The sequence below is a fragment of the Pelobates fuscus genome, chromosome 10 (assembly GCF_036172605.1).
Source record: "Pelobates fuscus isolate aPelFus1 chromosome 10, aPelFus1.pri, whole genome shotgun sequence".
Classification (NCBI taxonomy): Eukaryota; Metazoa; Chordata; class Amphibia; order Anura; family Pelobatidae; genus Pelobates; species Pelobates fuscus.
The window spans coordinates 30520667-30534375 of NC_086326.1; the positions used below are offsets into that span (position 1 = coordinate 30520667).

The 13709-nt window shown below is 48.2% G+C and overlaps 1 protein-coding gene across 2 annotated transcripts in view; it reads right to left on the minus strand.

The window, feature by feature from the left end:
* Positions 1-13709, minus strand: part of LOC134574970 (arsenite methyltransferase-like) — a 193650-nt gene that overhangs the window by 162862 nt on the left and 17079 nt on the right. For both annotated transcript variants that reach the window (XM_063434079.1, XM_063434080.1), the window contains exons 9-10: positions 12632-12760; positions 11398-11540 (exon numbers count right to left, since the gene is read on the minus strand). In XM_063434079.1, coding sequence (XP_063290149.1) covers positions 11398-11540; positions 12632-12760 — 272 coding nt within the window. The remainder of the gene's footprint in view (positions 1-11397; positions 11541-12631; positions 12761-13709) is intronic.

The window sequence follows — 13709 nt, forward strand, 5'->3', positions numbered from 1 at the left end:
GCGAATGCAGTTTAGGGAGACTGATACTGCCCAGTATTCCCATCTGTGTACGAACGTACTGTGGAGTGAGACCAACTATTTATCTTTGATACCTTATGTTAATATGGGGTATGGTTTGAAAGGCTTGTCAGAAACGTGTATGTCAGTTCGGTATAGTGCGATTGTGTGCGTATGAAGGTTTGAATAAAAGGTGGCAAAAAAATAGAAGAAAAAAAAACTACTGGGTGCACAGTATGCCTGTGGATGTCGTGGTCCACTGAGTCTTGTAAGAATGTGACAACTCTGTATAAGTGTCTTAGAGCAACAAATAACGTTCTAGATGATCACTCGTGTCGAGCCCCAATAGCCGAGTGACCGGAAGGGGATGCTGAAATGCAGATAATGCGCGAGTGTTGCGACTAGGGTGAGGTACGAGACTGAGTGACTCTTGGCTAGTAGACCCTAAATAGATATGAAATGCTGCAATCCCTTGTCCGATGTAGCCTTCTTAGAATTCCTGAAAAAGAACATGACAACAACAATGAACACAAATAACAACAATATGGTTAAGCAATATAGAACTGGCTGGCTAACTAGTACCGAAGCGAAAAGCTCACTACCCCGTGACAAGTGAGGCCCTGCTAGTTGCCAAGCGGCTGGAGAGAGGCTCTACCTATGATTTGGGCGTGGGGCTCGAGCCACTAGCGTGGTGGTGGGGTGGCGGCCTCTCGGTGACAGTAAAAGATCCCAGAACGTGTGGCCGTGTCAGGTGAGGCCCTAACTATAAACCCGATAGGTGGGTGAATGCGAGGCACTAACTATGATTTGGGCCGAGGGGCGAAATCTCCGTGTTGAGATTGGGGGGTTGGCCTCGCGGGACCAGCTACGTTGAACCACTAAGGCCAGCTCCTAACCCTAGATAGCCAGTTCTCTGACCCTAGACGGGGGCTTGATAAGGGGATAATGCAACGAGTTTGGAGAACCCAAGTTGTGGTTTGTGATAGGTACCTGGAGATTTCCAGTCGGAAAAAGAGAAAAAAGGGGGGGGGAGGAGGAAGAAAGAAGAGGAAGGGAACCTTGGTCAAGGGAGAGGATAGAAAGAATATTAAATGCAGTAAAGCGCAGTTCTTGGAGATATAGTTGATAGCACAGTATACTTAGACCCTATTCCTGAAGGGAGATGTATGAAGGCGTAGTGCCAAGAAAACGTGGTAGAACCTGACGGAGAGAGGAGGGAGAAATTAGCAAGGTAGTGAGTAACAAGACGATTGTTACGGATAGCGAGCATGAATGAACGTATGACGAGTTATCGAGTGTAGCCGTGGCCTGACGAGGCAAGGCAGGAATCAAGCCCCCGTACCCCAATATCCCATCGTGTAACAACGTGACCTTGTCGAGGCAGTTGTTTGAAAAGTGAACGAAACTTATTTGTACCTGATAGAAACAGGCGACAATAGCGAAGTAGTGATTGTCTAGTGATAACAAATGGCAATATGCAACATTAATAGTATTTAGCGAAACTAATGTACAATAGTAATAGAGATTGACTAATTGCAAAGTCTAAACCGATTAGTTTGAATCGTCCGACAACAAATTTGTCAACGCATTGGCGATTCATGCTAGGCTTAATAGTAGGGAATAGAGGGGGCGTGGCCTAACTGTTCATGGAGACGGTCGCACACTAGGCGAGCTCCTAGGCCTGAACCGCCATAATTAGCACTACACCCTCATTTCACAAAGATGGTGCGGACAAAGAAGCACAATGGAGCTGGGAGCACAATACCAGGCTCACCAAGGAGATGCACGGGCACGCTGGACGACTTTATCAGCACCCCAGCGGGATCCCGAAACAGCCCGCCGTCAGACATCATGGCGGCAGTCTCGCCCAGCGCAACAAGCGGAGGAGACTCCATTCCGGACTGTGGACCAGACGATGCCCTCCATTCTATCAGGGCGGAACTCTCCCGAATCGGGAGCAACATGCTGACCAAGGCAGACACTGGGGCACTCGTGAAGGAAATACGAGAGGCGGTCCGGGAGGACCTACAGGGCCTCCGCTCAGACCTCACCGCGCTGGAAACAAGAGTAGAAGCGGTTGAAGCAGAGGCGCGGCTCAGCTGCCAGCAGCACCGAGCGGCAGAGACAGCGGCCACCCGTCAAGGCAACATGCTACTCACCCTAAGGCGCCAGGTCGAGGACTTGGAGAACCGGAGCAGAAGACACAATATCAGGATCCGGGGCCTGCCAGAACCGGACACCGAACCCCTGGCGGACTCCCTGGTAATACTCTTTCGCCAGATCCTGGGCCCAGATGCACCATCCGACATCAACCTCGACCGGGCCCATCGAGCACTGGGGCAGGCCAGGCCGGACGGCAGGCCCAGGGATGTGGTGTGCTGCCTTCAATCCTTCCCACTGAAGGAGCAGATCATGCAGGCAGCTAGGACGCTGACAACCATCAAGTTCCGGGGGGCCGAGCTGGCGCTCTTTCAAGATCTATCCGGCCTCACACTTGATGCCAGAAGGGCTTTGCGGCCTATCACCACGGCCCTCCGCGACAAGGGAATCCCATATAAATGGGGATTCCCCTTCAGTCTCCAAGCCCGTCAGGGAACTACGTGGCACACGATTAAGATGCCGGATGACACAGCTCGATTTCTCCGTGCACTCCACCTGCCGCACACACGGATCCGCAACTGGCTCCTGGAGGAACCAGTGGGCCACAGAAGAGGCGAAGATGTGGGCCTACAGCCTTCCGCCACCAGCCTGAGCCGCATGTCGCCGCCGCGCCGCTGGGGAGGACCAGCGGGGGCGGAGGAGTAAACAGTGACTCTGACCGGTGCCTCCACGACCTCACCGCATGATTGAAGGTACTGGAATCTCACTAACTTAACTAGCTGAGAACCATTCATAGACATGATTGCCTATCCAGATCATAATATTTTAAAAACAGGGTGTTGCCTACATGCCATAGTTATTTCAAACTGCACTATAGACACACGCTAACTACGACGAATAACCGTTAGGTTGAATGTCAGGAACCCGCTTAAATGCACTGATATGACACGATGTATAGCCTATGGGTAAAACTATAACTTGCTAGATGTTCTGACACCATGGCGGCACAAACCTATCTCGCCGCTAAACGCCTGTGTCTGGTCAACCTCCATGGTACTATCACCGTTTGCTTCTGGAACTGTGAGGGGTAGTTTGGGTTAGGTTTCCATGTTTACACTCAGGTTTATGTAGCCTAAAACGTTGATGAGCTGTGTCGCTACTATACGGCCAAGCCGGCAGGATTGGATGTAGGCACCTATCGCCAGTTTGGAATCTAAGTAAATGTGTAGCATGACTTACCCCAAGCCTGCAGGCTTTATCTAGGTATATACGCATATCTGCAAACACCGCAAACTTATCCTTATACTTACACTTAGTCCGCACCCACACACTAACCCTTGACCCATCAGGAGAATGTCATACCTAGACAGCAAAGCGGAGATTGTGCCAATGTTTAAGTGTTTAACTCCTACATGTCATGTTGTATACGGGAATAATAGCATCATAATCAACTTAACCGGCTGAGAACCATACATAGACAGGTTAGCCTATCTTGATCACAATATCTTTAAAATGTGCTGGTACCTACAAGTCTTAGCTATTTCAAGTTGTGTGGGACCTGAGTTCTTATGTGCCGCTGTGGCACGGCTCGATGTCTTATTACCGCAGGCACAACGAAACCCCCCCCCCCCCCCCCGGGTACTGGAGATGGAGGACCTGCATATCACTTGGGTGGCGTGACACATGAATACATGGCCGCCTGGCCTTTTCCCCCCCTATGAGTCCGGCCCATAGAACAACCACCATGGCAATGCATAGAGGCGGGAGGTACACACGGGACACAGAGTACCTACTGGCATCTTTCTCTGGATCATACAAGCTAAACGCACTACAATAGGCTACATAGGAGGGTAGTAAGCACTCTCGAGAGACGGTGACGGTTGAAGGATGCGGACGACACACCGACTGGAATACACTAACACACCAGACCACACTAGGTACACAGTGTGACGGTTTCTGGGCGGTGACCACGCCCTAATAACAGACGCACACCTACATAGGTACACACGGCAGGATCTAGGGGCGCCCGGCACTCGCTGGATTCGCGGCCCCTAGGTCTGCCCAGTGCGTTGAGTTCTACACTCGACACCTCCCGAATCGGGAGAATCACACGGACCGGAGGGGTAGTGAGAGGTAGGAGGACTTACGGGACAGGCCGGACCGCGTAACCCAGACTTTACTCAGGTCGGGCGCCTCGCCGGGCTCCTCTCGCTCCCCTTCCCTTCCTCCCCCTAAAGCTTCCCCCCCCCTTTAAATTTTTTTTTTTTTTTTTTTCTCCTTCTCTCTCTCTCTCTCTCTCTTCCCTCTCTCTTCTCTTCCTCTCCGTCTCTTCTCCTTCCCACCTCGGACTTCCGGTAACATGGCTGGCAACTTCGCACCGGCAGAGATCAGCCTCTGGTCTCACAATGCCAGAGGTCTGAATATGCCGGAAAGGCGCTCTCATCTTTTACGCACGCTCTGGTCCACACGTACGTCAATAGCATTTATTCAGGAAACACACTTCCAGGGACATAACGCTCCGGCATTGCGAGACTCTCGCTTCCCTACCGGGTACTTTGCTAACCATCCACACGCGAAAAAGGCAGGGGTGGCGGTCCTCATTGCCCACACGATACCCTTCCAGAGCCAGGACGAGATGGCAGACCCGGAAGGCCGATATATATTTGTGAAGGGCACGATCGCTGGACAACTTTACACCCTGGCATGCGTTTACGCACCTAACACGGCGCAACATAAATTCCTGGTACGCACGCTGCGCACCCTGGAACGCTTTAGGGAGGGCATATTAATACTAGCAGGTGATCTTAACCTAGCACTAGATCCACGACTTGACACATCCCTAGGATCTAGCTCGCTCCCGGCATCTTACCAACGTAAAGCCCTAGCGGCGCTCAGGAGCTCAGGACTGGCGGACTCGTGGAGAGTAGCCCACCCAGCAGAAAGGGACTACTCGTATTACTCAACTATCCACAACCGTTATAGCAGATTGGACTACATTTTCCTTCCTGTAGAGTTCCTCTCGCTTCTGCTATCCAGCGAGATCCAGACGGCCACCTGGTCCGACCATGCGCCGGTCCGGACTAACATCGCCTCTCCGCTCTATAAGCCCCGGAAGAGACAGTGGAGACTCAATGAACAAGTCTTGGAAGAACTAGCAACGACCATGGAGATGAGAGACGCACTGCAGAAGTACTTCGAGGAGAATACCACCCCAGACGTAGCACCCCAGACGGTATGGGAGGCACACAAGTGCCTGATCCGAGGCTTCCTGGTGCGTCACGGCACTCACCGTAAGAAGGCCATGCGACAAGAGACCACGCAACTGGCGCTGCAAGTAGCATCCCTGGAAGCTCTCCATAAGACCACGCTGTCGGAAGACACCTATAAAGAACTCCTGGAGGCGCGACGGAACCTCAAGCAGCTGCTTTCACAGGGCCTCCTCCGGACCGTCCGCAAATCGCGTAGACATTTCTACGAATACTCTGACAAATGCGGGAGGCTCCTGGCCAGAAGACTGCAACGGGAGCGGAGACTCTCACACATAACTAAAATTCGGGACCGAACCGGTACACTTGTTCAAATGCCTGATGGGATTGCGAAGGCCTTCCACCACTACTATACGGAACTCTATAATATACCAACGACCCAGGGGGCCTCTGCGCAGGCACGACGCGAGACCAAAATAGCATCCTACTTGGACCAACACGTGTCCCGGACCTTAACGGAAGATCAGAGGTCGGCATTGGAGGAGTCGATCTCCCTAGGAGAGCTCAAGCACGCCCTCAAGATCACCAAAGCCCACAAAGCACCAGGCCCGGATGGCCTCACCGCAGCTTACTATAAAAAATTTCAAGATATCCTGCTGCCACATCTACTAAGTAGCCTCAATCACCTGCTTGAGGGCGGCGCCCTCCCACGGGACACACTGGCAGCCACCATCTCGCTAATCCCAAAGGAAGGAAAGGACTTGACGAATTGTTCCAGCTACAGGCCGATTTCCTTACTCAATGCCGATCTGAAACTGTTCACTAAGGTATTGGCGTTGAGGGTCGGACGGGTGCTGCCGGATCTGGTGCACCCGGATCAGGTGGGATTTGTCCCTGGGAGAGAGGCGCGTGATAATACAATCCGAGCCCTCAATGTGATCCACATGGCAGGGGACGACCGGAGGGGGATCCTGCTCCTCTCGACCGACGCCGAAAAGGCGTTTGATCGGGTGGACTGGCGATTCATGCTGGCGACACTCTGTGCGGTGGGATTCGGACCGCACATGTTAACTTGGATTGCCTCCCTCTATACAACTCCCACGGCCCGTTTGCGCATCAACGGCGCCTTATCACAACCGTTCAACATCCGCAATGGCACGAGGCAGGGGTGTCCTCTATCCCCCCTCCTGTTTGCCCTCTCCCTGGAACCCTTCCTGGGGGCGGTCAGACGGGATGGGGGAGTGACGGGCCTCAACTGCCATGGCATGGAACAGAGGGTGGCGGCCTACGCGGACGACCTCCTCTTTTTCCTGGCCAACCCACTCGTCTCACTCCCGAACCTCCTCGCTAGGTTCCGAGAATATGGAACCCTGTCCAATCTAAAGCTCAATACTGATAAATCAGAAGCATGCCCACTCCATCTACCCACCTCGGACACAGCCCACATTCAAACGCAGTACCCCTTTAGATGGTGCGCGGACAAGATCAAATATTTAGGGATCTGGCTCACCAGAGACACGACTCGCCTTTATCAAGAAAATTTCATACCTATCCTCCGCACACTGCAAAAAGATATGGCGACCTGGGGTAGCCTATGTATCTCCTGGTTCGGGAGAATCAATGCACTGAAGTTAAACCTGCTCCCGAGACTCCTCTATCTATTTCAAGCGATCCCGATCATGATACCCAGAGCCTTCTTTCGGACGCTTAACACCGATATAATACGATTTGTATGGAAAACGAGTAGGCCCAGGGTTAGCGGGACGCTCCTGTCCCTACCCAAACGAATGGGGGGACTGGGTCTCCCATCCATAATACACTACTATAGAGCAACCCATCTACTACGTCTGGTGGACTGGCACGTCCCAACATCTGACAAAATTTGGCGGAAACTAGAAGACGACCAAACGAACCATAAACTACCGTCCGCGGTGTGGACGAGATACCCTCTAAAATGCCTCGCCACGACCCGAAACCCGTTTATCCGGGCCACGATGCAGATATGGATCACCACCCGACTGACAGACAGGCTTACCACGACGCCGGGCCCCCTAACGGCTATCACCCATAACCCGGAAATCGCTGACGGCCTGCGACCAGCAGACGTGACGGGTCTCGGGGGCATGGACTGGACTTACATGAGGCACCTATGCTCCGCGACAGGGCTGAAGCCACTCAGGGAGCTGGGACCGGAAGGCACCACCTCATTAATGGACAGATTCCGATACCTCCAGATACAACATTACTACCGAACCACGGCAGGCAAACACCTGTTTCACAGAGAGCTCACCACTTTCGAACATATGTGCGCAGCCAGAGAGAGACCGCTGAAGGGGATCACCCTCCTCTACACCATGATGATCACGACCACACCACGGGCGCCACCGAAATACATGTCCCACTGGGAGCGAGTCACGGAACAGTCGATAACGGAGCAACAGTGGGAGAAGATTCATGTCCTCGCACACCAAGGCACAGTATGCTCAAAACTCCAGGAGCTTAATTATAAAATTATGGTCAACTGGTACAGGACCCCTGCAAGACTACACCGCATGAATAGCGAGCTCCCAGACACCTGCTGGCGATGTGGAGCCGAAGGGGGGACAGACATCCACATCTGGTGGTCGTGTCCCAAAATTCAGCAGTACTGGAAACAAATCCACTCCAAAATCACGAACATTGCAGAGCCGGAACTCCCGTTGCAGCCTCTGCCAATGTTACTCCACCACACCACACGCCCCATTGCCACCTATAAACGCTCCCTCACCAAACATCTGCTTAATGCAGCCAAGTCTCTCACTTAAATGGCGCTCGACGGAGTCGCCGACAGTGGAACAGTGGATGACCAGGGTAGAAGATATATATAGTATGGAATCCCTTACGGCATCGCTACACGGAACAGGAGACAAATGCGCCATCACGTGGCTCCCCTGGTGTACCTTCATGGCCCAGAGGCAGAACATGGCCGCAGGGACGGCTACCGCCTAGACGTCAAGATCTAGGGAGACACCGTATTTTTCTTCCTCTTTTTCCTCCTTTCCCCCCCCCCCCTTTTTTTTTTTTTTTCTCCCTCCTCTGTGGCCCCGCTCACCCACCCCGCTTCCCAGCCCCCCCCCCCCCCCCACTATTGGAGGGATAGGAGCCCGGTGGAGCCGAGACGGAGATATGGAGCGAGAGGGGAGCTCATGACCTGAGCAGACGTGAAAATGTGATCCGTGCGGTGGGGACAGGGTGCACCCGGTGGGGACACCTGGGATGGACGACTGGAACGAGCGACAGTAACTTATCGGGTAATCGCCCTGGACCTAACACGCACACAGCCCTGTAGTGACACGCACCAGGGGACGGCCTTGACACGTCCCAGTCGTCACCCACATACACCTGACGACGCTCCTCACCTGTGGCACGCTCGGGCCGTGGCGAGATCTCTCATCATGGGTGCACTCTTGCCGGAACGGTCGGAGGAGCGGCATCCCCTCCCCCCCTCCCCCCCAAGAGGGGGGGGGGAGGGGAGGGGTTAGATCACGGGGAGGAACACTAGTCCTACACACAAGCTGCTCACTAATCACCTGAACGAAAAAAATCTACCCCTGCACACACGGCCTCGGTCACTACCACACATGAACGCATTACTCCACAGGGATGGCACTTTCTATGGAAGGGAGAGGGGGCATGGAGGAGGGGGGAGCTGAGGGGGGGAGTGGATATGGGAGGGGAGTGAGAGGGAGAGGGGAGAGGGGAGAGGTGAGAGTGGGAGGAGAGGGGAAGGAAAGACACTAACATAGGAGAACATAAAAGAAAAAAGAAAGAACCTAGGATAACGAACAGCTAAATAATCCCTCAACCGAGAGATCGGCCGAACTCAATATTAAGACATATTACTGCGTTTTAGCTCCACATGTTTATTGCATTATATGATCTATGAGAGACTGGGGTTGATATGCAATGTACTAGACTACACCTGCTATGTATAATCTGTACTGTATCCCAATCTTCTTTCTGTACCCCATGCGATTCTGTACATCAATAAAAAATGATTGACAAAAAAAAAAAAAAAATAGTAGGGAATACTTTCACAAAAGGAAAGAATTAGAACTTAACTGATATGCCCTGTCATTTTTAGGCTGTAAGCCTTTAACCCCTTAAGGACCAAACTTCTGGAATAAAAGGGAATCATGACATGCCACACACGTCATGTGTCCTTAAGGGGTTAAACACAAACATCATAACCGTCATGTACAGCGATATATATACTAAATGTATTAATTGCAGGCATTGTAAACATCTACTGGATCACACTGCGATCGGGATAATAACTTAATACAATTAAAATACTCAATTTTTATCAGAGAGGGTCAATCACCTTAAAAAATGTCAGTACCCTTTCCATGTATAATTTGTATTAAGGGTTTCCATTATGTACAAAAGAGAAAAATATAATAGCACAGATGTTGCAGGAAGTACATGAACAATCACTGCCATAACGCATACCATGGTATCATACAGAAAATCACTCATGGGGTTAACTGTAAAATGAACAAAATCTACCATCATATATATATTTTGATACCACACATAGGAAAACAGTACCGAATTTCTGCTTGCGAATGAATAATCGTAACAGCATTCGCCTGTTGGCCCATTCGAGTGTTTGTTTGGAGGAGAGGGGGAGTGGAGGAGAGACCCGGATGTTCGACTGGACATTCATTCAGCGTACCGGCGCTGAAGTGCTTCGGCTGAGTTTCCCCAAACGGAGGGGGAAGCTCTGAACTGGCGGGACGTGCGGCCGTAAACCGGAAGTGCGAGGTCATCGAGGGGGACCAGTGAACAGCGTGCGCACGGCAGGTAGGAAGGGGGGAGTAGCGTTTATATGGAACGCTTAACTCCTCCCACAAATACAGGCCTACGGCCTTAAACATATATATATATATATACACATATATACACATATATATATATATATATATATATATATATATATATATATATATATATATATATATATATATATATATCACTTTTTCCAGGCTCCATGGGCCAAGGTGGGAGCACCAATCTAATATCCTGGGAAACCTTAATCCGGCTCTGGGAGTTAGGAGCCATACAGCTAAGCCAAACTCTATCATCTTGTTTTAAAAGAGCACACCAAGAACCATAACAACTACAGTGTGTAGCAGCGATTATGGTGACTTTCTGGGGTACACCGGGCACCACTCCACTACCATCAGCCCAAAGCTAGATGTTCCCAATGCATGACCTAGCTCATTGGCTGAGAGCAATTAACAAATGCTCTCAGCCAAGCCCTGCTTGGGAACTTCCGACTCTCGGCTGATGGTAGTGGAGGTTGGGAGCAGCGCCCAGTGGACCGCAGGTAAGAAGTCAATTTAAAATGGTTTGACTACTTCCAATAGGTGAATGCCAGGGCACTCCTAGCACCATAACTGCCACAGTGTCCCATAGTGGTTATGGTGCTCGGAGTGTACCTTTAATAAACTGTGTGGTAGATTGTTTTCCCCATTTTTAAGCAGGGTAAATACGAAGCATTTTGAATAACTAAATAAAACATTTATTTAAAGCACACAAAGTCACTGATTTATACAGAACAATTCTGGATCAAAGTTCTTAAAGTGAAGCAACTCCACAGAAACGTTCCACTTCTAGAACTTTGCCTGGGATAATTGTATGTATCATTTCAAACAGTATTACACTATATATTGTTTTTTCTTTCTTTTTTCATGGCATATCCTCATTGAGTGTTTTTGGCAGTTTACTGTAAGGGTTTGTAAATTGCACTAATAGTATTTGTATTGCATTCTACTAAATATTGCACTTTGATATTCAAAATCAGTTTTTATATTGCCCTTAGACACGTCATTTGTCTTCTAAAGACACACCGCGCCTTATTGGTATTTCTTTTATTTTTTGTAGGTGTTTGTTTGCTTGATGGGTTATGGCACTGTAGAGGTGATTCTTGAATTATATTTTTGAAGCGCCTTCTTTTCACTTGTTATTTTGTTTATATAGGGAATACCAACCAAGTTATCAAAGTGCTGAAATGGGTCATTCAAATTTTAATATTTATATTTCATTTTACCTTAAGTGTAAAATTAGCATCAAACGGCATTTCTTTCTCGCACCCTGTGATTCCTCCTCTGTAAATGACTACATTATTTTCCTTCACTGCGTCCCGTGGCAGTTTGAAGAGACGGAAAGTGGCAGAAACACACTTGTAGTCACCTAAAATATGCAGTAGTTATGGTTACATTAAATACATATAATGGGCTGATAGCTCTGCCCGTGTATCACATTGTGCGTGGCTATAAAATAACTTGTTTTATTAAACATTAGAATTCTCTTTAAATATGCAAACCTTTCTCATACACCTTGCTAGTATCTATATGTTTCACTTTGAAACATTGGGGATTATCCCTAAACAGCCAACTGTAATGAATTGAGAACTGAACTGCAAAATATAGACCGAAAAAGCAGATTTAGAAAAATCATCCAACTCTACTATAGTAACGGCTTGGCTTTCTATGTCTAAACTTGGCAACTTCGATTTCAATTCACTACAACTCGTGCGTAATCAAGTCCGCTGCTGTATTACTGTTAACGCAACGAAGAAAGTGTTCGCCATTCGTGCTGCAAAAAAAATGGAAAAACTATATTGAATAAACAAACTGTTCCTATGCATTTATATCCTTGAATTATCCACCTCCCACCACACCCAAAAAAAAAGACCAGATGTAGAATATTTATACTAAAAACAACACTGCCATACTATAAACAACACTGTGGAGCTTTATAACTCTTACAGAGAGAGAGAAAAAAGTTATGGCCGATCCAAATATCTCCTGAAAAGGTGGGTTTATGCCCTCTTTGCAACACGTGATTGCTATATCTAAGTAGATGAAAGTATTTCATGTGTTGATGACATATTCATTTTATAGGGCTAATCCGGGGCAGACTTTTAAATATTGGACCAATCAGGATAAGCCCACATGTGGTTTCCATTGGGAAGCCCTCCAAATTAACATTAATATCTAAATTGCAGGATAATACAAAATATATAATAATTCAAAGCAATTCTAGCTTTTGGGGAGTTATTTAGAGCAATAAACAGGAAAAAGACAAGTTTGCAATGTAAAAATGAATTAAACCCTCCAGCTTAGCTGAATTGGAGATTTTGTAACCGTTTTTTTTGTTGTTGTTTTTTTTTTTTTAGATTTTACGAATAGTATCATTTTTCAACTATGCGGTCAAACCACTAGAATTCATTATTTAGCAAATGATTCCTGGAGGGTTAGGTGTCTACCAGCAGAACTTACCAACAAGACTTTCTAGCTCGGTGTTGACAGAGATGTATCTGGCTGTGACTAGTCGTGGGATGGTGAATCCAATCTCCTCTGCGATCTGGAACAGATCCTTCCAAAGTAACGCTCCTCCAATACCTTCTCCTATAACACAAAGCACCAGAGAGGCAATGAACGGATAGTAGATCTTATAGAACATTAGAATATTTAACATTTTCCTTTTATTTTTGATCTGGGGATTATTGTATCCCAGATTAAGACGGTGGATTATAACCCTGGTTTGAGATCCAAAATTAGTTCTCCAGGTCATTTCAGTGGGTCCATGACTGTAAAAATTGGTACATCACATTCAATTCATCAGGTCCTTGCAACTGCTCACAGTAAATTTGTGGCTGTAGTGACCCTACATTCACATGGGCAATTGGAAAGACTCCTATGAATTGTTGCAGAAGGAGGCAAGAAGAAAAACGTAAGGGAAGATTGAATTAGGATAGTGGAGCCACTGATACCTGAGACCTGGATCCAAGATTTTATAAAAGTGTTTGCAAACATGTGGAGCAGTTGTATGATTTTGCGTGTCTTCTTCGTTTAATATACTCAGGGGTAAATAAATATTTATAAAATGAAGTCGAAAAAGTATCCAACCAAATTAGCAAAGCTGAGAAAAAGCCAAGTCTGCATTCACTAAAACTTACTCTCAGTAAGTGGGACCCCTGGTGATGTAATACTACCCAGGCAGGGTTATTTACAATAGTGAGAATTTTCAAAACATCAAAAAGAATATAAAATTTAAGGCCAAAATAGCTGAACTAGAAACTGTGGCGGAACTTATGTAGAGAGGTCCCTGGTGCAAGAAAGATTTTTGGACCCCACTTTAGCACAAGAGTGGCCAAAAGGTAGATCCCCATCTGTCGCACAACTCCAACGATGCGATGCCAGCTGGGGATCTACCATTTGTCCATCCTTGCAGGGTTGTGTTTGTGAGTTGGAATGTAAGAACGTAACATTTGAATGTAAGAATGTTTGTATAGAGTATTTGTGCACGTAGGAGTGTATTTGTATATAGTGTTGCCATTGGAATGCAGTGGTGTAC